The 26,443-nt window shown below is 33.7% G+C and overlaps 1 protein-coding gene and 1 non-coding gene across 2 annotated transcripts in view; both read left to right on the top strand.

Annotated features, from left to right (window-relative positions):
- The window catches only part of LOC121426526 (protein white-like), a 30,581-nt gene extending 5,210 nt beyond the window's left edge, over positions 1-25,371 (top strand). Inside the window, exons 2-21 of the mRNA XM_041622867.1 lie at positions 52-145; positions 8,384-8,595; positions 9,618-9,666; positions 10,783-10,969; positions 12,008-12,079; positions 12,443-12,544; positions 12,817-12,983; positions 13,814-13,885; positions 14,259-14,361; positions 15,193-15,270; positions 16,182-16,216; positions 16,546-16,651; positions 17,398-17,529; positions 17,878-17,970; positions 19,012-19,072; positions 19,514-19,591; positions 21,238-21,343; positions 23,596-23,696; positions 24,436-24,509; positions 25,033-25,371. Of these exons, the coding sequence (XP_041478801.1) occupies positions 78-145; positions 8,384-8,595; positions 9,618-9,666; positions 10,783-10,969; positions 12,008-12,079; positions 12,443-12,544; positions 12,817-12,983; positions 13,814-13,885; positions 14,259-14,361; positions 15,193-15,270; positions 16,182-16,216; positions 16,546-16,651; positions 17,398-17,529; positions 17,878-17,970; positions 19,012-19,072; positions 19,514-19,591; positions 21,238-21,343; positions 23,596-23,696; positions 24,436-24,509; positions 25,033-25,134 (1,998 nt within the window). The 5' untranslated portion in view covers positions 52-77 and the 3' untranslated portion in view covers positions 25,135-25,371. The remainder of the gene's footprint in view (positions 1-51; positions 146-8,383; positions 8,596-9,617; positions 9,667-10,782; positions 10,970-12,007; positions 12,080-12,442; positions 12,545-12,816; positions 12,984-13,813; positions 13,886-14,258; positions 14,362-15,192; positions 15,271-16,181; positions 16,217-16,545; positions 16,652-17,397; positions 17,530-17,877; positions 17,971-19,011; positions 19,073-19,513; positions 19,592-21,237; positions 21,344-23,595; positions 23,697-24,435; positions 24,510-25,032) is intronic.
- Positions 6,377-6,450, top strand: TRNAN-GUU. Its single transcript has one exon. It is a non-coding gene; the product is annotated as a tRNA-Asn (tRNA).
- Positions 25,372-26,443: the final 1,072 nt, after the last annotated feature.

Genomic DNA, 26,443 nt, shown 5'->3' with positions numbered 1-26,443 from the left:
ATTTTCACTGGCATGCATTTTCATGTTATTTTCTTTTCTTGAACAACACAGGGACAATTTCTAGAACGTCTTCAGCAATGGAACCAGATAATATACCTCTCGTCAGCAACTTTGAAAAGCAGCAAAACAGAAGCAAGATCAACGGGTGAGAATGAGAATATCATACCCGGAGAATATATATCCTTTAATTTCTACCACTTTACAAAAGCTGTGGTGTTAACCAGTGTACGTAGAGGACCAAACCAGTTATTTTACACCGGTGTTAAATTGGTGGTGTTAGTTTTACACCTAGGCCTATAGGTGTTATTACAACACCTTTTGTTGTTACATTTACACTCTTTGGTGTTATGTTTAATCTCTATGGTGTGGTCCTCTATGGGGTGTCAGCCGCCGGCAGCCAGTTCCACCACTCTTCCCTCTCCACTAGCTCCCCTCTGTTCGCCCTCCACCATATTCATTTGTCTCGATTTGACTAAATTCAGCATTAGGCCTAAATGAGCAAATGAATAATCAAGCCTCAATCAATCTTATCATTGTCCTATAGGTCCATGATCTATCCAGCATCATATGCACGAGTGCACACCGATTCAGTTGTGTAAGATTAAAATTTCAAATTATTTTCAAATTGGAACTATATATGAAAATCTTAATTCATGTCAATTTCTGGTGGAATTCAAAAGGAATTTAATTTGCGATAAAAGTAGGTCTATCTCCCGGGGGGGGGGGGGGCACTTACATTGACGAGTGGATACCATGCGCGACCAAAAAACACGTAAAAAGGATGTCTTTTTCACGATAGGGCACATTACGTACGTAACGTGATAAGGGTGTCAAAAACACAAAAATAATGAAAAAGGGTATCTATTTCGCTAGGAAAATTACGTATTTAGGGTCGAATTTTCGGGGATGATAAAACAAAATTAAAATGTTTCATAATGTCCTTTTTGCCCTACAAATGACACTTCGTGTTTAGAGTCCGATTTGCGCGAGGTGTAGAAGGTGGGTCGTACTAAACCAAATAAGGTAAAGCTGACGACCGAAGGACCCCTAACAATACAACATTCCTATACTTGTTTAGGGGTTCATTTCAGAATATTTGCCAAGAGTATCGTTTTGTTTCCAATACTTGTTAAGGGTAGGGTTTCATATGCCAATACTTGTTAAGGGGTACATTTTCAGAATATGGAAATTACGTGTTTAGGGTGCTTTTCGAGACCCCATGGTCGCGCATGGTATCCACTCGTGAATGGAAGTGGCCCCCGGGGTCTATCTGTTTCGACTCGATCTGAACCAAGGCAATTTATATATATGCCGATCAGGCTAGTGCAAGACGACGGTGCCAGACGATGAATTAGTCCAGGATAGAAGAGGCGTAACCTTGTTTTTTTACATATACAATATTTTTTAATGGTTTCTTGTCAATTCGAGGGTGCTGATTACGAATCTGAATGATGCCACAAGTGTAACCTTGAGCATTTTCCGCAAATTGGCAAAATCCAATATGGCCGCCAAAATATGCAAATTACCCGTAAAAATCCTAAAATTGTCCGCACATTTGCTACGAAATGCATGAAATTGTGTGGCAGGAGTGAGATACTCTCTGAAAAATTAATTTTTGACAAAATATTTATTTTCCTCATATTCAAAATGGCCGCCAAAGTCCATTGTATACTCTATTATGTGCAATATAAAGAGGGAAAACTAGCTTTCGCAAAATTGAGCACTAAACTGCAAAAAAAATCGCGATGTATGAACGAAGTGATATATGCAAATCATTATTACTAACGAGATATATCATTCATTATATCATAAATGGGAAGATTTCTGTATTTTGATATCTAAAATGGCCGCCACTGGCCCAAACAGTATTGCGTACAATGGCAATGGGGGCCAAAAAATTCACAAGAGTGATCACTAAAATGCATATTATTAAGATTACACGAGTGGAATACTGACTATTATAAAACATAACTGTTAACGAAATATATCATTAATATGCCATGTATGTGATGAATGTTGTATTTTGATTATCAAAATGGCTGCCAAAGGCCCTAAAAGTACTATGCACAATGAGAAAGAGGGGCAAAGAAATCACAAGAGTGATCACTAAAATGCATATATATGTGATAAATTAATGGGATACTGTCTAAAAACATATTTTCTAACGAAATATATCATTCAGGTTTAAAGTTTGTGTTAAAAACTGTAGTTTTACTTTCAAAATGGCCGCCATAGACATTAAGAGTATCATGCACAATGCAAAGTGGGAAACCAATATGAGCACCATAAATGCAAGTATTAGTGATCTATGAGTAGAATATTGTCCGAAAGCATAATTTATATTAAGAGATATCATTCATTCTGCCAGTTGGAAAGTCAAAATGGCCGATACAGGCCCTTATGATATTATGCACAATGTGAATGGGAACAAATTATTTCAACAGAATTTGGCTTTGCTTGGCCAAATGGTGATGTATGAGTGAAATATCGTCTGAAAACACGATTTATAACAAAATATATCATCTCTTAATTTAGGTGGTAAATACTGTATTTCAACATTCAAAATGGCTGCCATATGCCCTTTTTGTGAACATTATTTGTCTACACTCAAATTGTATATTATACGATAAGGGCTTATGGTGGCCATTTTCAATTTAAAAATGCAGTGTTTATCACCTTAAATACACGAAATTATGATATATATTGTTAGAAATCATGGTTTTAGACAACATTTCACCCTTGCATCAGAATTCACAATTATAGGTAATATTTAGAGTCAAATGTCCAATGTTACAATGTACATAATACTTTTAGGACCTATGGCAGCCATTTTGGATTTCAAAGTACAGCATTTATTACCTCCACAACCAATATGTGATGTATTTAGTTAGAAATCATGTTTAAGACAATATTTCTACTCGTATTTCACAATCATATGCATTTTATGATTCTCACTCTTGTGAAAATTAGTTTCTCCATTCGCATTGTACATTATAAATATAGGGACTATGGCGGTCATTTTGAATGTCAAAATACAGCATTTATCACATAAATGGCATATTAACAATGATGTTTTTAGTCAGTATTCCACTAGTTTATCTTAATTATATGCATTTTAGTGCTCACTCTTGTCACTTTTTTTCCCCGGCCATTGCCCTTGAACATAATACTCTTTATGCCACTGGTCGCCATTTTGAATGTTGAAATACAGTATTTATCACCTAAATTACATAAGATAATATATATTTTGTTATAAATCATGTTTTCAGACGATATTTTACTCATACATCACCATCTGGCCGGCCCGGTGTAAAAATGGCAGAGGTAATAATGGCAGAGGTAAAAATGGCAGAGATAAAAATGGCAGAGGTAATAATGGCAGAGGTAAAATTGGCAGATGTAAAAATGGCAGAGGTAATAATGGCAGAGGTAAAATGGCAGAGGTCATAATGGGAGAGGTAAAAATGACAGCTATAGGTAAAATATGGCCAGCCTCAAACCCGGAAATGAATTGTCAAAAAGCCCCCGCATGTACATAGATTAAATTAGAAGTGCATGTCACGGTTAGGCATTTCAACATATCATTATGTCTTTATCGGCCTAACAATGCTATTTACGAATTCGTTGGAGGTGTACCGTGAAGGCTTTTTAACAAGAAATCAAACGACAAATATTTTTTTCATTCAATTCTTCAGGAGCAAAATGAAACTGCACTATTCTCATTCATCATTTTATAACATTCCCTTTTGTCTAGCTGGTTTTTTTTATCTAAAGTTTTGCCAGGTTTACCGTTACAAAAAGGAGGAAGAGTAGACATAAGAGAGGTGGAGAGACAGAGAGGGTTAGAGGTGGGAAAAGAACATAGCAGGAAAAGCTTAGACCTTGAAATTGTCACGAATGGTTGTGGTGGAATATTATGTCCTAATTTGTAATGTCGTCTGTACTATTCTTGTTAAATATTTGAATGACAATAAGCATGCATTCCCAGGTTTGGCACGGAATATGTAACTGATTATAAAAATCAATAATAATCTTGACTGGTAAACCAATTTGGGGTCGATCGAGGGGTACCGTCTGGTTCAGATTCTTTGCATAAAAGAAGACCCTGAACCTTCTTTACTATTGCATCCAATATGATATAGACGGCTTGATGGTCATAACCCTTGGAAGCGGAAATGCTGTCGGGTATTTTGTACACCATAAGCAGCACCCTCTTGGTAATTAGCTACTGCACTGTGTAATCCTACATGCATGCATTTGTATAAACTTACAGAAAATTGGTATTTTGTGCATGTACCGATACAAATTTATTGTAATAAAATTGTTTTCCCCTTTTTAAAAACATAACTGTTCTGTAAAATTGTAGAAAAATTGTGGAAAACCCTCCTGTTATTATAATCTTCAAAATTATTATTTTTTTTCTGTAAAACCTTTTTTTAATTTTTTTTCTTCTGTAGAATCTACTGTTTTTTCTAATAGTGTACCTCGGCCACTTTTACCTCTGCTATTGTCACGTCTTCCATTTTTACCTCTTGTCATTTATACCTCTGCTCTTTTTAACTGCTGTTCTTACCTCTGCCATTTTTACCTCTGCCATTATTACCTCTGCCATTTTTACCTCTGCCATTTTTTACCTATGCCATTATTACCTCTGCCATTTTTACATCTGCCATTTTTACCTCAGTATCTGCCATTTTTACCTCTGCCATTATTACCTCTGCCATTTTTACCTGGCAGCATCTGGCCAAGCAAAGCCAAATTCTGCTGAAATAATTTGTTCCCATTCATATTGTGCACAATATCGTAAGGGCCTGTACCGGCCATTTTGACTTTCCAATAACAGTATTTATCACCAAACTGGCAGAATAAATGATATCTCTTAACTGCTTAATAGAAATTATGCTTTCAGACAATATTTTACTCATAGATCACTAATACCTGCATTTATGGTGCTCACTCCTGTGAATATTGGTTTGCCACTTTGCATTGTGCATAATACTGTTAATATCTCTGGCGGCCATTTTGAAAGTAAAAATACAGTATTTAACACACACTTTAAACCCGAATGATATATTTCGTTAGAAAATATGTTTTTAAACAGTATCTCATTAATTCATCACACATATATGCATTTTAGTGATTACTCTTGTGATTTCTTTGCCCACTTTCTCATTGTGGATAATACTTTTAGGGCCTTTGGCAGCCATTTTGAATATCAAAATACAACATTCATCACATACATGACATATTAATAATATATTTCGTTAACAATTATGTTTTTAGTCAATATTTCACTCGTTTAATCTTAATAATATGCATTTCTGTGGTCACTCTTGTGAATTTTTCGGCCCCCATTGCCATTGTACGCAATACTGTTTGGGCCAGTGGCTGCCATTTTAGATATCAAAATACAGAAATGTTCCCATTTATGACATAATAAATGATATATCTCTTTAGTAATGATGATTTGCATATATTACTACGTTCATACATCGCAATTTTTTGCGGTTTAGTGCTCATTTTTGTGAAAATTGATTTTCCCTATTTATATTGTACATAATAGAGTATACAATGGACTATGGCGGCCATTTTGAATATCAGGAAAATAAATATTTTGTCAACAATTATTTTTTCAGAGTGTATTTTACTCCTGCCACACGCTTTCATGCATTCCATAGCCAATGTTCGGACAATTTTAGGATTTTCATGGGTAATTTGCATATTTTGGCGGCCAAATTGGATTTTGCCAATTTGTGGAAAATGCTCAAGGTTACACGAGTGGCATCATCCAGATTCGTAATCAGCACCCTCGAATTGACAAGAAACCATCAAAAAATATTGTATATATAAAAAAACAAGGTTTGGTCAAGTTTCTATGGGGCCTATCCTGGACTAAATGTCTTTAGTTTGCAAGTTGTATTTTGCCGGATATCATGTTTATTTCTCATTTATCTATTCATTCATCTATCTAGTTACTTCCACATTTTCAATAAAGTGGCAGCCCAATAAGAATAAGTATATATACGCAAACTGGTATATTTTTATATCTCTGTGTAGTAGAAGACTGTCTTTAAGCATGACACGACACGAATATGAATGAGTGGGACTACAGACTGTCCCATGCGACGTCTGCAACTCTTTCATACCGAGATAATCCACTGATAATATGCATATAAGAGGATCTATTATTGTTTATAGTAATAATTAAGGGATGCAATGAGTAGTTTCGAACAACGTCGGAGGACGGAGGCAATGTTTCATGGGTTTATTCACATAACAAGTAAATTTTCTTCAGTGCAATCGTTGTTTGGTTCAATGCACGTAAAGAATGTACGTACTCTATATAACATGATAATTCTCCCGCGCCTTCAACATCGCTTCTGTGGCGCAATCGGCTAGCGCGTTCGGCTGTTAACCGAAAGGTTGGTGGTTCGAGCCCACCCAGGAGCGAAGATCCTTTTTTTTTAAAGAAATATATTTGATTTATTACCTCCTACTCTTGAAATATGCCACTTACGGGAGTGTTAAAAATATATATATTTCATTCCCACCTGTCGTGTCCGTGATGCAGGCTGCATACTTGCTGTTGGGTCATTTCTTTAAACTGTTATAATAATGATCATTATGATTAACGATATATTGTCATAATCATTATTTTATGTTATTATTCACCACTGTCGCCTTATTAAATATTTATTTCGTTATCATTTTATCAACCAGCCAATTGGCTTTATTCTTTATTTCTTTTATTAATTTCTCATTTATTTTATTTATACTGTATTTATTTATCTGTTGGTTGTATGATTCATTGAGGTCTTTATTTATAATCACTTTTATAATTATTTCATAGAGTTAAGCCTTAATTAAGCATAAAAAATTATGTGTACTATCCAAATTTGTAGTTTTCATTCTTTTCATTTATAATTAAAACTCTATTATTATTATTTTCATTATTACTACTGTTGTTATTATCATTTATTTTATTTCACACCACCAATATATTATAAACAACAAATACATGCATTACACAGTAAAAATAGAATTATACAACGCTGTTCACTATAATTATGAAGTTACAGTAATTGTTTAAACAGTTTAAACAAGTGTTTAAATCTTAAGCAACAAAGTTTAATCTTCAGTATCTAATCTTCAATAAATTAAACATGATTGCTTAAACTGTTAAACAAATACTAGTCAACAACGTTGTATAAAATCTTAAACAGCGTTTTTACTGTGTAGTACAAGGAGAGGAACGGATCATTGTACACGGAAAGATATCGTTTATAAGGTTGCATAATGTTACTCTAAAATATGTCACATGACTTCATTTGTTTATTTCATTTCATTCTATTATGTTCTTAACTTTTTTATTTTCTGTCTATATTCAAAAGTCTCCGGGCACTGATGCGTTTGAATCCATATATTTTTGTGTAGGCCCAATACTTTCCTATGATTTTAGGGAGATCATAATGTTTTATCATTTATCAATAATAAATTGGTATATACTTAGAACTCATAATCAATTGAAATTGCTCTATGCGCTTTGTACAAATTGCTATTACAGTTACACTACAACAAAAACAAATATGTTTTCAAATTCCTTTTATACAATGCATTACTTTATATTTTAAAACTATAGGCCTATCCCTACTCCAACAAACATGTTTAAACAAAATACTTATAAGATTTGAATACTACACAACGCCATTCCTCGGTGAATCTATATCTCACACACAGTGCAATTAATAGCAAAATCGAATGACGAGAGCTGTGCAGGGGAAGGTGGAATCCCTCTCGCTTAGCCTGGCGGAAATCATTCATTTTTCATTCATTTATTGGTTTCTGCAACACTTTTTCATGAACATATTAACAAAGAAAATACAATAATAATATACATATAACTGACAAGCAAAACATACAAAAAAATAATAATAATGCATTTTCTATTAAAACATCGATTATTAGAAGGTTGCAGGGGTTGCCACTATAAGCTGAGCTTGACTGCGTGGCAACCCCAGAAAACGATGATAATTATTCTTACTACATTATCTTAACGTAAGGGTGCAGGTGCACCCTTACGTCGGATATCGATGGATAGCGCCACCTCCACACAAAACTCAATCAACCAACTTCCCCAACAAACAAACAAACAAGCTAACAAGCAAGGAAACAAACAAACAAATTCACTAACTAACTAACAATCAACAAGCAAACAAAAATAAAAGTTTACAAAAATAAAATTGTTCAGCTAAATATAATTTAAATCAAGAAGTTGATCTGAGAATAAGAGATTAAAGTATTGTGGTTTGATATTATCTGAGTATTAGTGTTCACACAAAAACATAGTTCTGTTTTCCTTTCTTTCCTCATGAAAACTTATCAGTCGACATGGCAACGGTACAAACGGATACGGAGCAGCGAACGGCAAAGGGGATAAGTATAACGAGTTCCCCCCTGTGCTGTTATCATGGGAAGATGTGGTGGTGAAGGGAGCAGCGAAAGTAGAGAAACAGAGTTGGCTTGGGAAGCGGAAGAAGAAAGGTGACCCGGAAGTTGGAAAAACTGTAATGGAGACAAAAGAAATACTCAGAAGAGGTGGGATGCTGTTGCTGTACATAATATATATTACCATTAATACGTAGTTCTGTCAACAGTATATTCATGTAGAAATAGATAATGATGATAATATGCCTGGCGATGCATTTTGGGATAGGCAAGGGGGGGGTCACGGGGATCATTTGTCCACCATTAAGGATTGTTGTTCCTCTACTCGCCCCCAGAAAATTCGAAAAACTGAGTATGCCTATATCATAAGCATCCTACTCAAGATGTAATTAAAGTGTTCCATAAGACCATTTTCACTCCTCAAATTATGAAAATATCTCATACATCCGGTCTCTGTTAGCTCCCAACAATAATTAGTAATAAATCTTTCAAGTCATAATCTAAAATTCAAAATTTTGCTCGCGCTTCGCGCTTGGAGTGGCTGTTGATTGAGATAGATAAATGATTTGTTCGATAGGATAACACGGGGCTTTAAAATATCATGTTCAAGTTAACATGCACAAATTCTTCTTCTTGTGATTCGAGTTTTTATTATTTTGTATCAGAGAAATACACATCTATTGCCGCCAATGGGATAGGGGCAATTTTTTTATTCATTTTGCTTATAACTTCTACAAAAGATTTTTTTTTTACAATAGATTCCGAAAAACTGACAAGTAAAATAAAATATAAATCAATCAATTGAAAAGAAAGATGTAAAAGGACATGGCTACCTGTTGTTAGTACCTATTGTATAATTATTGTACAACTTTTTATGATTTATCTGGATCACGAAGAGGGCTACATCCAACTGTGGATGAACTGAGGTGTGAGTTCATTTTATTTTATTTGTATTTGTTTGATCGTATTAGCCAAGTTTTTTGGCACTTTGAAGTGTTTTCATCTTCTTAGTTTTCTCACAACTAGATACGTTTGGTAAGTACAATCAAGACCAATTAAAGCCCCATCCATCTCATACTAGAGATCTATCTAGCTTGACCTGAATAATTGAGTACCCATTGAAGTACACGAATACCCGCAAGATAATGTCACTTTATATCCTTCATTTACAGTTACTGGTATTGCTGAACCGGGAACTCTAACGGCCATCATGGGAGCAAGGTACACCATCCAGGCTGAAAATATGTATAGCTTAATACACAGTGTAGAACTCACTGAGCAAAACGCTGAAAATTTCATCAAAATCGGATAACAAATAATAAAGTTATTGAATTTTAAAGTTTAGCAATATTTTGTGAAAACAGTCGTCATGAATATTCATTAGGCGAGCTGATGATGTCACATCTCCACTTTCCGTTTTCTTATGTTTTTACATAAAATCATATTTTTTTTCATTATTTCATACTTGTGTGAATAAAATGTCTCCCTTATAATGAAATAAGTTGCAGCATGGACCTACCAGCTGGTAGGTCCATGGTTGCAGCAATAAATATATAATGCACTAAATCAGTTGTCAATCCAATTATTCTAGTTCTTGGAGGAAAAAAAATTGAATAAACCTAATTTCATATAATAAAATACAAAATAACAAGTGGAGACGTGACATCATCAGCCAGCCTAATGAATATTCATGACGACTGTTTTTACAAAATATTACTAAACTTTAAAATTCAATAACTTTGCTATTTGTTGTCCGATTTTGACGAAATTTTCTCTGAAAATATTGTTTAAAGGTCAAGTCCACCCCAGAAAAAATTGATCTGATTAAATAGAGAAAAATCAAACTAGCATAACACTGAAAATTTAATCAAAATCTGATGTAAAATAAGAAAGTTATGAAACCTAACCCAACACTATGATAATGATTATGCATATTCTTATACTCACGTTTAGTATTTCTACTACGAGGAATATGATTAAAAATATGAATAAAAATGAGAATGTGATTGTGATAATGATTTATCATTATGATTATGGCTATGTTTATGTTCATTATTTTGAATGTGATTATGATTACAATTATGATTCTATGATTTGTTTCAATATTTATGTGAACTGATCTATGATTTTTTCAATGTTATGTTTAAGTTCATGATTGTGATTATGATTGATTATGATTTTTGTTATGATGAATATGAATAATAATGTTTATGTTAATATGTTTATAATTATGATTTTTATGATTAGATTATAACTATTTTCCAATGGTATCCAGTAATGAACAAAAATCAAACTCAGCTTTAAACTCATTTTTAAATTTTTATCTAAACCTTGAAGTGGTGCAGGTAAGACGACATTGCTGAACACCCTCAACCTACGAAGCCGTGAAGGACTGGAAGTGTCAGGTAGTATCTTGGTGAATGGTCGTCCTCTTGGTCATCAGATGGCCCGTCTATCAGCCTATGTCCAGCAAGATGATCTCTTCCTCAGCAATCTGACGGTCAAAGAACATCTTTTATTCCAAGTATGTTCAGGTCTGGGAGAAGGCCGTGCCCCCCATTAAAGAGTTTACGTTATTGATGATGATGATGGTGATGATGATGATGGTGATGATGATGGTGATGATGGTGATGATGATGGTGATGATGGTGATGATAATGGTGATGATGGTGATGATGATGGTGATGATGGTGATGATGATGGTGATGATGATGGTGGTGGTGGTTCTGACGATGGTGGTGGTGGAGATAAACTTATGAATGGTGATGATGTTGATGGTAATGATGATGATAATGGTGGTGGTGGTGATGATGATGATGGTGATGGTGGTGGTAGTAGTGGTGATGACAGTGGATGATAGTGATGATGATGACTGGCTCTCCCTGAGCTCTTTCCTATAACCTTAGAGCACCTTTTGGTGTGCATACCCTGATAGGGAACAGAAAAGAGGCATAGAGACTTCACTTTTGATCTTGAAGTATTTCTCTGCGATTATTGACGACCATTACAGCGGTTGTGGTGACGAAAGTTGTGATTATTATGACAGTGATGATGATAATGGTGATGATGATGGTGATGATGATGATGGTGATGATGGTGATAATGGTGATGATGATGATGACGATGATGAGGATAACGGTGATGATGATGATGAGGATAACGGTGATGATGATGGTGATGATGATGACGATGATGATGGTGATAATGGTGATGATGATGATGCTGCCGCTGCTGGTGATGATTATGATAAAGACATTGATGAAGGTATACTGGTAATTATGTCAATAATTATGGTGATTGTGGATGATTGATCGACGACCCTGTATATACTTATGTGACGATGATTCAACTTACTCGAGCTTTATCTAAAATATCAAGAAAAAGATAAGAACATAATTATCAGAAAAATTAGACATATTGCGAAAACGCACATAAATTAAAGGAAATCCACGAAGCCTTTACATAATCGATAACTTCCAAACAAAGTCAAACAATCAAACAAACGCTTAGACTAAACAACAATTTTTTTGGTCCCTGTGTTCTTTTTTCTATCTAACTATAGGCGCGAGTGAGAATGGATGGTGAAATACCGATGACGTCAAGAGTACATCGAGTGGATGAAGTAATTCGCGCGGTAAGTATATTTCATTTACCCAACGCTATTTTGAATATCACCAGGGGTGCGTTTCAGGAAATAACTTTACTGATATGTTTTATCCAACAGACTCCTTTTCCAATCCGACATTTGCCATATTAACTCCCATACATTTGTTCTTCTCAGCTTCACTAACCGAAATTACTAAATAAAAGTTGTCAGATCTAACAAATTACTCGTTAGACAATGACGTATTGTGGATGAAGTTAAATTGCTGATGTTAAATTGCGGGTGTCGTGAACCCCATGAGGGAGGAGCATGTCAACATCCACCCCCTTTGAAATGAAATGTTATTGTGAATTCTGTTTTCTCAACTTCAACATTCTTTTTTCTTGTTTATAGCTTGGTTTGAGTAAATGTTCGGATACTGTGATCGGAAACCCTGATAGAGGAATCAAAGGAATATCGGGAGGAGAGAGAAAACGACTCTCATTCGCTTCAGAGGTAAGAAAGAACAACTCATCCATATTAATTGGTATTATTATTTTTATTATCATTCGTATTACTATTGTTAGTATCATTATTATCATTAAAAAAAGTAGTTTCATACCAAACTGATTTAGAATAGCCGATAACAAAAAATACAAAATAAAAGAAAGGAGCATTTAACAGTTTCGGATATATTGCAGATTTTCAGTTTGCAAAGCACTTTTTCTTCCACTTTTCTCCTTAGGATAACTTGAATTTGTTAATACCTATTTAATTTTGTCCACTAGGTTTTGACGAATCCTTCCCTCATGTTCTGTGACGAGCCGACGTCGGGTCTGGATTCGTTCATGGCTCAAAACGTCGTCGAGACCCTGCGCGATCTCGCTTCCGAAGGTCGAACAATCCTCTCCACCATCCATCAACCGTCTTCCGAGGTCTTCGCCATGTTTGACAGGTAGATAGAAGATTAGATTAGATTTGATAGCATTTGTTCCATTAATCATAAAAACATAATGTACATAATTTATAAATGAATGAGGAGGCAACTAGAAATGGAAAGCCTTGTTAGCGCTGCCACCTTTACAAAAATCTGAAAACTAGATATATGATATTGTAAAATACATGATGTAATAAATACTGAATACCAGATATAAAACTTGAACGTAAAACGGGGAAATACAGATTATAACACAATGACAAAATATATATCAACGATAATTACTAAAACGAAGGGGGAAGAAAAGAAACCCGATCATACATTATTTGAATATTTACTGAGAAGTTGGGTTTTATATCTCCTTTTTAAAGTATTTAATGATGAACTAGATTTAACAGAAAATGGTAACTTGTTCCAGATAACGGGTTCTTTGTAAAAGATACAATTCTTTGCCAAAGAGGTGCGTATTTTAGTTATGTACGTGGAAGTCTGAAGATCCTCGCGTATAATAAGGACGTGGGAGGGAGAAGGAGAGGGATAAGGGGGGGGGGGCAAAGGGAGAAACAAACCGAGAGGCAGTAAAATGTATGTTCCGATTAAAAAAAAACACATGGTATTATTGTTCTTAAAATATATTTCTATGGGTTTCATATAATTCATAATGATAATGAAAAAATATTTGACCGTTATGCATGTAGGAATTACACTGAATTCATTCGACATCAGGCTCATTTAAAAGAATACTTTTTTGTTGCATGCCTATGATGATTATGACAATTAATTCTTGTTGATGAAAAAATAACTATTGTTTAAATCTGTACATTTTTCCACTTTGATTCCTTCACCAGAATACTGTTAATAGCTGAAGGGCGCACGGCTTTCATTGGTACAACGAAGGAAGCATTGCAATTTTTCAGCGAGTAAGTAACAATATTCAAGTGTCTTATGATGATAACGAGTACAAGACAAGAATTTACCTTTCTTTCAGTCGACGTACATTTAATCGTCATCATCATCGTCGCCATCATCATCATCATGTTCATCATGATCATCACCATCATCATCGTCGTCATCATCATCATCATTATCATGATCATCATCATCACCATTATCATCATAATCATAATTTTCGACACCCATTTAGAAGACAGTGATGACGAAAAAGGTCTATATTTTTTATACTTTTTTGTGAAGACTTTGTCAAAAAATAGCTTTGTGTCTCCTAAATCTTAAGCCTAACAAAGTTTATGTATATGAACCATCACTGATTTTTATTCGTTTCTTTGACTTTAGATTGGGTTATGTTTGTCCAAAGAACTACAATCCCGCAGATTTCTTCATTCAAACGCTAGCCATTGTACCGGGAGAAGAAAACGAATGCAAACGTAAAGTTGAGGTAATATCATTTCTTTAATGCTGTTTTTTTTCAGATATATGGTTTTTTAATCATTATCATGCCATGTCGTTTTTTTATGACCTTCAGCACAGAAAATCTTCAAATCGTTTTTATATGCTTATATCTTGAGTCTTTTTACCCTAGATTATATATTGTATTCCTTTAAATAAATATGTTATTGATGTCACTATTTTTATTTTCAGAGAACATTCCAACTTTCCGTTGTTCTTGTCATCTTTCATCATGCCCCTTTCAGTTAAATATTTTATTTCAGTTATCTGCAAATCAAAATACTTTTGGCAAACAAGTTTCTTTGAGTTTTTATACCATATACTTCGTCTTGTCAGTGCTCTGTAAAGATTAAACATCATATCCAAGTCTCCGTCCTTTTGTTTCTTCAATTTTTTAATGAAAGATAACACCTTTTGTTATTTCCTCCTTGTTATATTCTTGTATTATTCCTTTATTGCCGATATTTACGACTTTATTCAGAAAACATAACCCATGATCTCAGTTTTGCTAAAATTTATTATAGAAAGCCGAAAATTCGAATATTTTTTTCATATTGTACGTTTGTTATGTTTACGATTGATTAGTGATTTCTTCAAGCTTTGATTGTAAAGACATTATTGAAGATGCTATTCCCAACAGTCAGTTATATATTAATTCACGTTGAGTGCCAAATATGCTGGAAAATTGAACTTGGATTCTCACAGATGTGTGCCAATATTGGCTTAGTATCGTTTAACCACAACTTTCGATCAGAGTTTAATTAAAACCAGAGTACGGGCCATTTTGCGTAAATTTCAAGAATTTCTTATTTTTCTCCAGGCTATTACCGACGCGTACAATGTGTCAGAAAAATCAAGGAAAATACGCGCCAAGGTTCCACCTACCATGACTAACGAGGTAAGAATATTCATTCTCAAATATATATTTCGTCATGAGTATCGTATAGCGAGGTTCTCAAGATCGTCAATCTCCCTTTCTCTTAATTTATCTTTAATTCAATTTCTGCACTTTCCATTTAACTGGTATTATTATCGAAGTTTAATTTATTGAAGTTTTTTTTTGCACCTATAAGAATGTTTTAATGGGCGACTGCAATCTACTAGCTCTGCTTTCGAGTAGCCTCCGCTATTACCAGCCTGTTACATAATTATGTTGTCTATGTTGTACATAATTTTCCCATTATGTTTATTGATTATTTACTATGTCAAGATATACGACGGAAAAGGAGTTTTGAGTTGTAGGCGAACTGAAATGAAAAAAAAACATAAAAAAAAATAGAAGGGCACCCATCTTAACAATATTCCCCCTAATCAGGGATGGGGGCCACGGGGGGGGGGGTGGGGGCGACAACCCCTGTGAATTTTTGAGCAGTGAAATTAAAAAGAGAGGGGGTGAAAATGAGAAAGAGTTAGTTATTGAGAGATACGAATGAGTGTGTAACTTTCCATTATACCAATGCACTGTAAAATATATTGGGTAAAATATTAAGCAGCACGTGGGTAATTATGTGTCCAACCAATTTTGGGCATTATATTATACCCAATGGCGGGAAGCAAATTTCCAGTAAGGTTAAAAAATAAGCTTTAGAATGGGCAAAATTTTCATCACACTGCGAATAAAAATTCCCAATGTTGGTTGGACACATAACTACCCTCATGGAGCACTTTTACCCAATATTTTATAGAGTGCATGTTATTCACCCGAGAATAGATATAATGTTACATTAAAAAAATCCTGACACTGCCTGTAATACACACAAGTTTCTTTTGTCGGTTAAAATGATTGTCTCCTTCTTTCTTTTGCTATAGCTTCAAGCTCTCGATGACGAAGTAGAAAAGTCACCGTAAGTAATAACATATGGTGTCTTTTAAAGAAAGTAAATGAATATAACATCAAATAAAGAATATAAATTAACAAATATAGACCTTTCCATACACATTACTAGTCGTACCCATCGCCTATATTATAAGAATGTCTCCACCATGTCCACATCTTACTTATCAAATGGTAAAAATTAAAATTGTTGACTTTTTAGTAATTATGATTAAGATAATTATTGTATTCATAGGCAATAACAATGATAATAATAACAATATTATATAACACGCCATCTATCTAGAAATATTCCATTCCGAGGCGCGTTATTATTATTATTTATTTATTGTGCAACAGTTACAAGGCGACTTGGTGGCAACAATTTCGAGCATGTATGTGGAGAGCGTATCAGAATAATAAGAGAGAACCTTTAATGACCACAGTGAGATTTACACAAACAGTGGTAAGTATGCTTCTTCTTCTCCTTTTTCTTCTTCTCCTTTACCTTCTTCTCCTTTTTCTTCTTCTCCTCCACCTCCTCCTCCTTCTTCTCCTTCTTCTTCTTCTCCTTCTTCTTCTTCTCGTCCTTCTCCTCCTCCCCTTCTCCGTCTTCTTCTTCTTCTCCTCCTCCTCCCCCTTCTTCTTCTTCTCCTCCTCCTCCTTCTTCTCCGTCTTTTTCTTCTTCGCCTCCTCCTTTTCCTCCCCATCTCATTCTTCATTTTCTCTCCTATTCCTTCACCATCTCTTTCCCCTTCTCCTCCTCCTCTTCCTCCGTCTTCGCATAATTATGTTCATCCTGTTATTCTATCTCTTGACTTTCTTTCCTTCACATCATTATTATCACAACTACTCACATCGTTATTGGTGTAATCGATGTTCTTACTATGATTTTCATCATCAGTATCACGATCTCTCTCTGTCTTGTTTCTCTATTTCAATTCAATTCAGTTCATTTCATTTCAATTCAATTCATTTCAATTCATTTCAATTCAGTTCATTTCATTTCATTTCAATTCAATTCATTTCAATTCAATTAAATTCCACTCTTTTCAATTCAATTCAATTCCACTCATTTCAATTTAATTCATTTCAGTTCAATTCAATTCATTTCAATTCATTTCAATTCAATTCATTTCATTTCAATTAAATTAAATTCATTTCATTTAATTTCTATTCAATTTAATTCAGTTTAATTCAATTCAATTTCAGATCATTGCCCTCATCCTCGGCTTGGTCTTTTTAAGACAGCATATCAATCAAGAAGGAATTCAGAACATCAATGGCTGTTTCTTCATCCTCATCACCAATGCTGCATTCAGTAACACCTTCGCTGCTGTTCAGGTAAATCTCACACAACTCGTTATATTTGTTCGGGTTTTAATTTGATTTGTAGCAGAAATGAAGTCTTAATTTAGAATTTTTTTATAAAATGTGATACTTTTCATGAGGATTGCATTTTTAGTCAGTAAAATCGATTGCTGTTATGTTGGGCATGTACCAAAAGTTCTTTGTTTGGTAAAAAAAATGTATACTTCTACTGTATATTATTTTTCCGTTACATAGGAGGCTGATATAAATACCAATTAGTAAACAGAGTTTTCAATAATTGTTTTTTCTGCTTTTTTATCTTTCATTTTAGGCGATATCTAATCTTATATTGCCATGCATATATATCGCTTTTATTTCTAGATTTTTCCTTTGGAAATGGCGCTTATCAAACGAGAGCACTTCAATGGGATGTATCGAGTTGATGCGGTCTTCTTATCCAAAGTGCTTGTAGAGGTAATACTTTTACGTCCGGGTTAAATTTTCAATGGCGAATTCAGGATTTCATAAATAAACGGTGCTCGTATACCCCCAACTCCCAAAGGCTTAGCCGTGAACTAAACATTTTTTTGTTAGAATAAAAAAGTCTTTGAAAGCTATCCAAAAAATGCTTTTAGGCATATTAGATATAAACATTATATCACTTCCAAAACGAGGTGGGGCAATTTTTATAGAAGAGGGTTTGATTTGATTGAGGGGCACAATGCATTTTATTTGGAAGAATCAAGGGCAGGGGGGGGGGGCAAAATGTCCTTACTTGATGCTAATAATAATGCAAATATTAAACGATTAATTCGACCCGATGCAGTACCTGGACCTTAATTTGTATTTCAGGAATATAAAAAAAAAAAAAACGGAAAAAAGACCGCCTGTAGGGTCGACCAATCGACCCCCACATACAGTATCTAAAGACATATTACATGTGTCTGAATTCATGGCTCAGTTGCGACATGATGCCAATTTTCTTCCAATAAATTTAATTCAGTTCAATATATAATCTTTCTTTGGGTGTTAATTGTTAAATGGTTAGGTTATAATCATTAGAATCAACTTACATCATTAGACTTAAGATTATGTGAAGTATATTTCTTTATCATCTATTCATATACATATAGTAAAGTAGTATATATACATATACATATAGTAAAGTAAGATGAATGAGGAAATCAACTCTTTTATTTAATATCCATATATTTTTATTGATCTTTTACAGTTTACGTATTTTGGTTTTATTTTTTTTAATTTACCCTTTCCTCATTATTATTTGTATATAAATTTTCATTGCCTAAGTATTCTTGCCTATACACATATTTCTCATGTCAGTTTTTACAAAGGTTACTGTTTTTTAATGTTTGAAAGATGTAATGAGTCTTTTAAATGTTTTTACTTTGTATACATGAAGAATTCAACCAGTTGGCTGCGACTCATGTTTTTTAATAAACCTTGAATTGAATTGAAAAATTGAATTGAATATATTTTTGTTATTTCTCCTTTCAGTTACCATTCCAATATCTCTTTCTACCCGTCATCTTCATCACAATACCATACTGGCTTGTTGGTAAGTTTGTCAAATTCGCAGAAATCATTATTTTTGTGGCGAATATTATTCTACGTCACAATAATTATATTGCCTTGATTCACTCCCTACCCGACCAGTGGATATCGAAAAGCTTTGTTATCCATTGCTAGCTATATATGAAGACATTGACCTGTGAGTCGTCTTGCTATCTTTATGGGAAAATTTCAGGTCTCGAGGTGATTATTGAAGTCGTGCGAATAATTAGAACTCTGTTTATCTAAAATTATGAACATAATAATGTTTAAATTCCGAATGAAACATTAGGGCCTACCCTTTTTTATATGAAGTTTATTTAAGATTGGTACACTCATGATCCCTTTATACTACTTGAAATATCATCTGGGAGATGCATGAATATATATATATTTTTTTTATTTTGGTTTTAAGAATGCATCGTGTTTTTACTTATCTTTATTATAGGTATGTATCCTCATCTATCGAATTTCGTGATCGCCTGTATAATTTCCATTCTAGTAACAAATTCAGCTGTTTCCTTTGGTGAGTATAATAATTTTTATCAATATAATAATTTGATGATCTGGTTTAAATAAGTGTTGGTTTGATCGATTATGAATTGGCTTCGATACTTTTTTGCAAGTACAGCAGGCCTCAAAATTCAGGCTGGTATACACTTTAAAAAATGAAGTGCTAATTCAGCTCTTAAAGAGCGTGTATATAGTGACTGCACTTCGGAGTGCTGATTTTTCTCGTTCAAATTTGAACTAGACAAATCAGCACTCCGAAGTGCAGTCACTATACACGCTCTTTAAGAGCTGAATTAGCACTTCATTTTTTAGAGTGTAACAAACTAAGGCTTAATCACAATGATCTTTTATAAATTAAAAATCAATCAGTGCCGTCATTATAATCTTCACTACCATTATAATCAAGATACTCTAAATCATCATCGCAACCATCATCATTCTGATCATGGACCTACTAAGAAGTTAGATGATTCCAGAAAATTATTGAGAGATCTGAAAAAATATCAATATTGCAACGGTTCTGTTACTTGATGTGTAATAGTTTCTTTTGTATTTTAAAGGAAAATGAAACTTTTGGAACAAGATAGCTTGAGTGAAAACAGAAAAATCAAAGAAACAGATCAACAAAAGTTGGAGAAAAATCGGACAAATAATGAGAAAGTTATGAGCATTTGAATATTGCGATCACTAATGCTATGGAGATCTTCAAATTGGCAATGCTACAAAGATGTGTGATGTCACTTGTGAACAACTTTCCTATACTTTAGTATATATTTCACTTAAACTGCCTCTTTTATCACATCTATCAGTAGATCATTTGTTCTTTCTATCGGAGGGCATGATACAGATTTTTAAAGAATAAATCATGGATACAGATTTGTATCATAATAAGAAAAAGCAACATTTTTAGGGTATTTTATAGTCCATTAAAGGTAAAGTTGTTCTCATGTGACATCACACATCCTTGTCGCATTGCCAATAGGAGGATCTCCATAGCATTAGTGATTGCAATATTCAAATTACCTTAACTTTCTCATTATTTGTCCGATTTTTCTCAAACTTTTTTTTGTTCTTATTCTTTGGTTTTTCTGTTTGGACACAAGCCTAGCTACTTGTTCCAAAGCTAGCTTTCATTCCCCTTTAACCTGTTCCATCAAAGAAAAGAACGTATGGATGTGCTAACAACACAAATCATATGATCCAACTGGAGTTTTAATAAATCATTTATTAAAAAAACTAATAGCTTTGACACTGTCGACCCCTTTTGTGAAATTTTTGGGGATCTCCACCTCAACCATGAAATGGCCAAGTGTATGTTTCATTTTGGATTTAAAAAAAAAGTATGCAGAAATCAAAGGGCAGACTTCATTCATCGATATCAAAATTAAATTAAACCAAAAGTTAATTTCTAATCTTTCAATTTTATAGCCAATAGTTGATTCCCTCAAACATGTGTTACTTATCATATATTTTCTGAAATATATTCTACACCCTTACTTATGTCAACTATGTGTTTTTTGTATTTTATTATAACCTTTGAAGTAGCCTACACATAATCATTTGATATTTATATTAGGCCGATCACAGTTATATAATTTGTATCATCTTAAGTTGTTTTTGTATTATTTATTAATTATTAATCTATTCATGTGTTTAAAGGTTATATGCTGTCAGCTATGAGCGGGACTGTAGCCATCGCATTGGCCATAACTCCCCCGCTGCTTTTGCCCTTCATGCTGTTTGGTGGTCTCTTCATAAATCTCGCGTGAGTTACATTTTATTATTAAATAACATTAGACAACCAAAGTAACAATTGTTTCAGGTTTACTTGAATGAAAGAGAGCATGAAAACTACAAGCAATCTACCGTCTTCCGATTTAATTGCATTATTTTTGTGATAAGAGCATGTCATCCTGCAAAACATTTTAATAATGATTATATGAATTAGTGAGCGGTTGACATCTTAAGTTAAAATTTCATTTTGTGTACTACATGAATTCTCCAAAAGCACATAATGTTCAAAACTTACTTCATGTGACGAAATCAAAGCACATTTTACATGTAAAGCAGAGGATTATAATTTTACAAGATGAAGTAGGCATATACTTAGGAAAAGTAGAATCTAATGGAACCTATACCAGGACCAAAATCCAATTGAAACCAGTTGGATTTCCAACTGGTTTCAATTGGTTTCAATTGGTTTTAACTGGAATTTAACAATTTCCAGTTGAAACCAATTGAAACCAGTTGGGCAACTGGAAATCCTAACTGGAACCAGTTGGGCAACTGGAAATCCTAACTGGAACCAGTTGGGTAACTGGAAATGACTTCCAACTGGAAATGATTTCTAACTGGAACCAGTTGGGTAACTGGAAATCCTAACTGGAACCAGTTGGGCAACTGGAAATCCTAACTGGAACCAGTTGGGTAACTGGAAATCCTAACTGGAACCAGTTGGGTAACTGGAAATGACTTCCAACTGGAAATGATTTCTAACTGGAACCAGTTGGGTAACTGGAAATCCTAAATGGAACCAATTGGGTAACTGGAGATGACTTCTAATTGGAAAGATGGGTAACTGAATTCTAATTGGAACCAGTTGGGTAACTGGAAATAAAACTGGAACCAGTTGGGTAACTGGAAATCCTAACTGGAACCAGTTGGGCAACTGGAAATCCTAACTGGAACCAGTTGGGTAACTGGAAATCCTAACTGGAACCAGTTGGGTAACTGGAAATGACTTCCAACTGGAAATTATTTCTAACTGGAACCAGTTGGGTAACTGGAAATCCTAAATGGAACCAATTGGGTAACTGGAGATGACTTCTAATTGGAAAGATGGGTAACTGAATTCTAATTGGAACCAGTTGGGTAACTGGAAATAAAACTGGAACCAGTTGGGTAACTGGAAATCCTAACTGGATCCAGTTGGGTCACTGGCAATGATTTCCAATTGGTTTCCAATTGGAAATTTTCCAGTTACCCAACTGGATCCAATTGAAACCAGTTAATTTGCATATTTTCTGCCAGTGTGCACAGATTAATGTTTTATGAGAATCATCATAATTTACAATGTATCTTTTTATTTTTTTTCGATTTGAAGTTCCACACTTTTTTCAGATAAGTGTTTCCAATACTTAGCAATGAAAACCACGTTCATAAATGTAATAGATTATAATTAAAACAGATTCAAAGATAATTAGTACACCACTAACTGTTACCAAATTACATCAAATAAAAATACATATATTTGAAGAACTCCAATATGAATATATACATATGAAAGTCTGTATTTTATCAATGCCCTTTACATTGGTATTAATAGACAAATAACACTGCTTCTGTGTTGGCATGAGCAATAGTTAGTGCAAATGCTAATTAATTTGTAACTAATTAAGTTCATTCCAACTGGAAGTTCCAATTGGATCCAGTTGGAAACCAGTTGGTTTCAACTGGTTCCAGTTGAAAACCAGTTGCCTCCAACTGGTTTCAACTGGAACCAATTGAAACCAGTTGCCTCCAATTGGATTCAACTGGTTTTAATAGGGAAATTGGAACAACTGGAACCAATTGAAAACCAATTGAAACCAATAGCCAACTGGTTCCAGTTGCCCAATTGGTTTTAACTGGAACCAGTTGGCAACTGGTTTTCAATTGGAACCAGTTGTTCCAATTTCCCTATTGAAACCAGTTGGCCAACTGGTTTCAATTGGTTTTGTTCTAATTGGTTTCAACTGGATATCATCAATCACTATAAAATTCATGAAACGATGGCATGGATGACAAAACTTACAAGTTCCCACTTAATTTTAATTATACTCTTCTGATTGCGTTTTGCTACCATTTCACTCGTCTAGTTTTACTCTATTCTTTAAATCTTCACAGTTAGGTTGGACTGTTCCTTTAATATGGACTATCCATGGGAAAAAAAACAATTACTTAAACTTATATAAAGATATATTAGCTCTTTTTCATTATTTACTATCTTCTTTTCTATTAATTTTTTTTTTATTTCAGAGATATTTCACCATACATTCGATGGTTGTCACGGTTGTCTTGGTTCAGCTATTCGTTTGAAGCATTCCTCATTAACCAGTGGGAAGATATAGACCATATTGGTAAGAGATGATAAAACATTTTTCCCGATGAGATTTATGCAGAAATGAATTTTATTTCGAATGTTTGGATAATTTTTATGATACCCATTTGCTTTTTCTCCAAGAAATTGTCACTTTTCTATGATCTCCTTTTTTTATCGATCTCTCTTATCTTTGACCATCCTTTCAATTATAAAGTGTTTTTTTTGTATCATGTGAGATATTTCTATCCATATACTCGCTCTCTTCTACTTTTTACATTATCATCTGCCAAAAACAGATAACTATACCACACCTAGCTGGATGGCCAGTGTTTTTTAAACAGTATTTAAGATAATTTGTTGTATTCTTGTACAATATGTGGGAAAATGATCCATTGATTGAAATTAAAGGGAGAATTTATACATTGTTCTACCTTTTAGGAAAGGATGATTACGTGAAACATAATGTTAACTTTTTAATTTGATGTTTATGTCAACATGAAACCAGGAGAGTGTACGTTCCATGAAAGTATATGTCGGATTTTTCATTGAAAAGTTCTATATTATCCGACAGTTACCATAGTAACAATGTTTCTAAGTCAATCATAATCAAGGAAAGTTGTCAGATCCTACAAATTGTTGGACGGCAATGTTGATGAAACGCTCCTCTGATGATACAAACCTTGATATGACAGACTGAAATGTAACAATGGTTTTTGATAACACAAAATGAAGAAAATCTTACAAATAAATTACTCTTATTGCTGTTATTCTTGTAGCATGCCCACTGAATGAAAGCCTCCCGTGTATATCAAACGGCGATTTAGTTCTGGAAACTTATTCCTTTTCAAAGGTATGTAGTCGGATGATGTTACTTTTATAGCAGATTTCCTTTTTAAAAAAGTTAATTCCAAATCCGTATCATCGTCATCATCATCATCATCATCATCATCCTCATCATCACCATCACCATCACCATCATCATCATCATCATCATCATCATCATCATCATCATCATCGTAAATTTATCATAATTATTTTTATTATTGATGTTAATTTTCATGACTGTACAAATATATATCGATGTAATTCTAATTCTCTTTCTCATTATCAATTGTATCTGTAGATTTTCACTTGCTTGTTTATCATTATTTTATTGATGTTATATCTAGCATTGACACATCTGTGCAAATAACAAAAAAGGTCCCTTTGTAAATAAAAAAAGTTTACAGAAACGTTATACCCTATAGAAATGAAAACAAAATAATTGATAAGAAGGAATTCTGTGCTGCAAATAATTTACATCTTATATAAGAAATAATTATTCTAGTGATACATGTCTAATGATAACAATCTTATACTCTTCTTTTTTCCAGAGCGATTTAGCAACCGATTTCATAGGTTTATTTGGTCTGATCATCGGCTATCGTTTGGCATCTTATATCATTCTTCTGTTCCGATGCCGACGAAAGAAGTGAAGAGAACATGGAAGATTTTTTTAAACACTAAACTGGATAAGTACTAGTTATATACTAGTTCATGTTGAATATACCAGTTAAGTGCTGATTGAATACTAGTTAAAATTAACTAAATACTATCTACATAATCATATTAGTTAAAATACTAGTTAAATACTAGTTAAAGGAAAATTAAACCATTGGAACACGATAGCTTGTGTGAAAACAGAAAAATCAAAGAAACAGATCAACAAAAGTTTGAGAAGAATCGGACAAATAATGAGAAAGTTATGAGCATTTGAATTAATTATATGCGATCACTATTGCTATGGAGATAGCAAATTGGCAATGCGACAAAGATGTGTGATGTCACTTGTGAACAACTCTCCCCATTACTTTAGTATATATTTCACTTGAATTGCCTCTTTTATCACATCTATCCCTAGATCATGTGTTCTTTCTACATGAGGGCATGTAATACATATTTTTAAGAATACATCATGGATAAAGAGTTTGTATCATCATAAGAAAAAGCAAGAGACATTTCGAGGGTATTTTATAGTCCACCAAAGGGAAAGTTGTTCATCAGTGACATCACGCATCCTTGTCGCATTGCCAATATGAGGATCTCCATAGCATTAGTGATTGCAATATTCAAATGCTCATAACTTTCTCATTATTTGTCCGATTTTTCTCAAACTTTCTTTATTCTTATTCTTTAATTTTTCTGTTTCTACACAAGCCTATTTGTTCCAAAGGTTTCATTCCCCTTTAAGTATAGTTAAAATATACAGATTAAAGGGTCAGATGGGTGCAACTGCAGTTGTCTTAGACATATTTGACTAGTTTTAATCACATTTGAATAGAGTATAGTAATTTTTGAGTTATAATATATAGGGGAAAATGTGACACTGTCAGTCGCACCCATCTGACTTCTGATTTAGTTGTTTTATTATAGGGTGTCGTTCGCAGTTGACTCCCATATCAGAGGATACATCATCTCAGGTTATTAGTTCTTGGGCGGTTGGAACTTCCCTCTTCAAGTTTGACAAAATAGAATTACTCAATAAAATATAGTGTATATAACATGTAGATGACGCAATGTTGACAGAACTCGTACAATAATTAAAATGATAATCAATTATTATGATAATTTGATTAAATGCACATAAAGAAAGGAATATGTGGAAACTCCTTTGCCAAGCTTGCAATAATTAGAATTCATACATTGCTCTTAATCATGACGCACTGTTATTTGCAATAGAAACGAACTCTGTAAAATAGGGCATAACAGTTATATAATATGATGAAATTATTGCTACTAATTTAT

The sequence above is a fragment of the Lytechinus variegatus genome, chromosome 13 (genome assembly GCF_018143015.1).
Source record: "Lytechinus variegatus isolate NC3 chromosome 13, Lvar_3.0, whole genome shotgun sequence".
In the NCBI taxonomy this organism is placed as follows: Eukaryota; Metazoa; Echinodermata; class Echinoidea; order Temnopleuroida; family Toxopneustidae; genus Lytechinus; species Lytechinus variegatus.
Note: the sequence above shows the minus strand (reverse complement) of the source record. Positions and strands in the feature narration are given on the sequence as shown.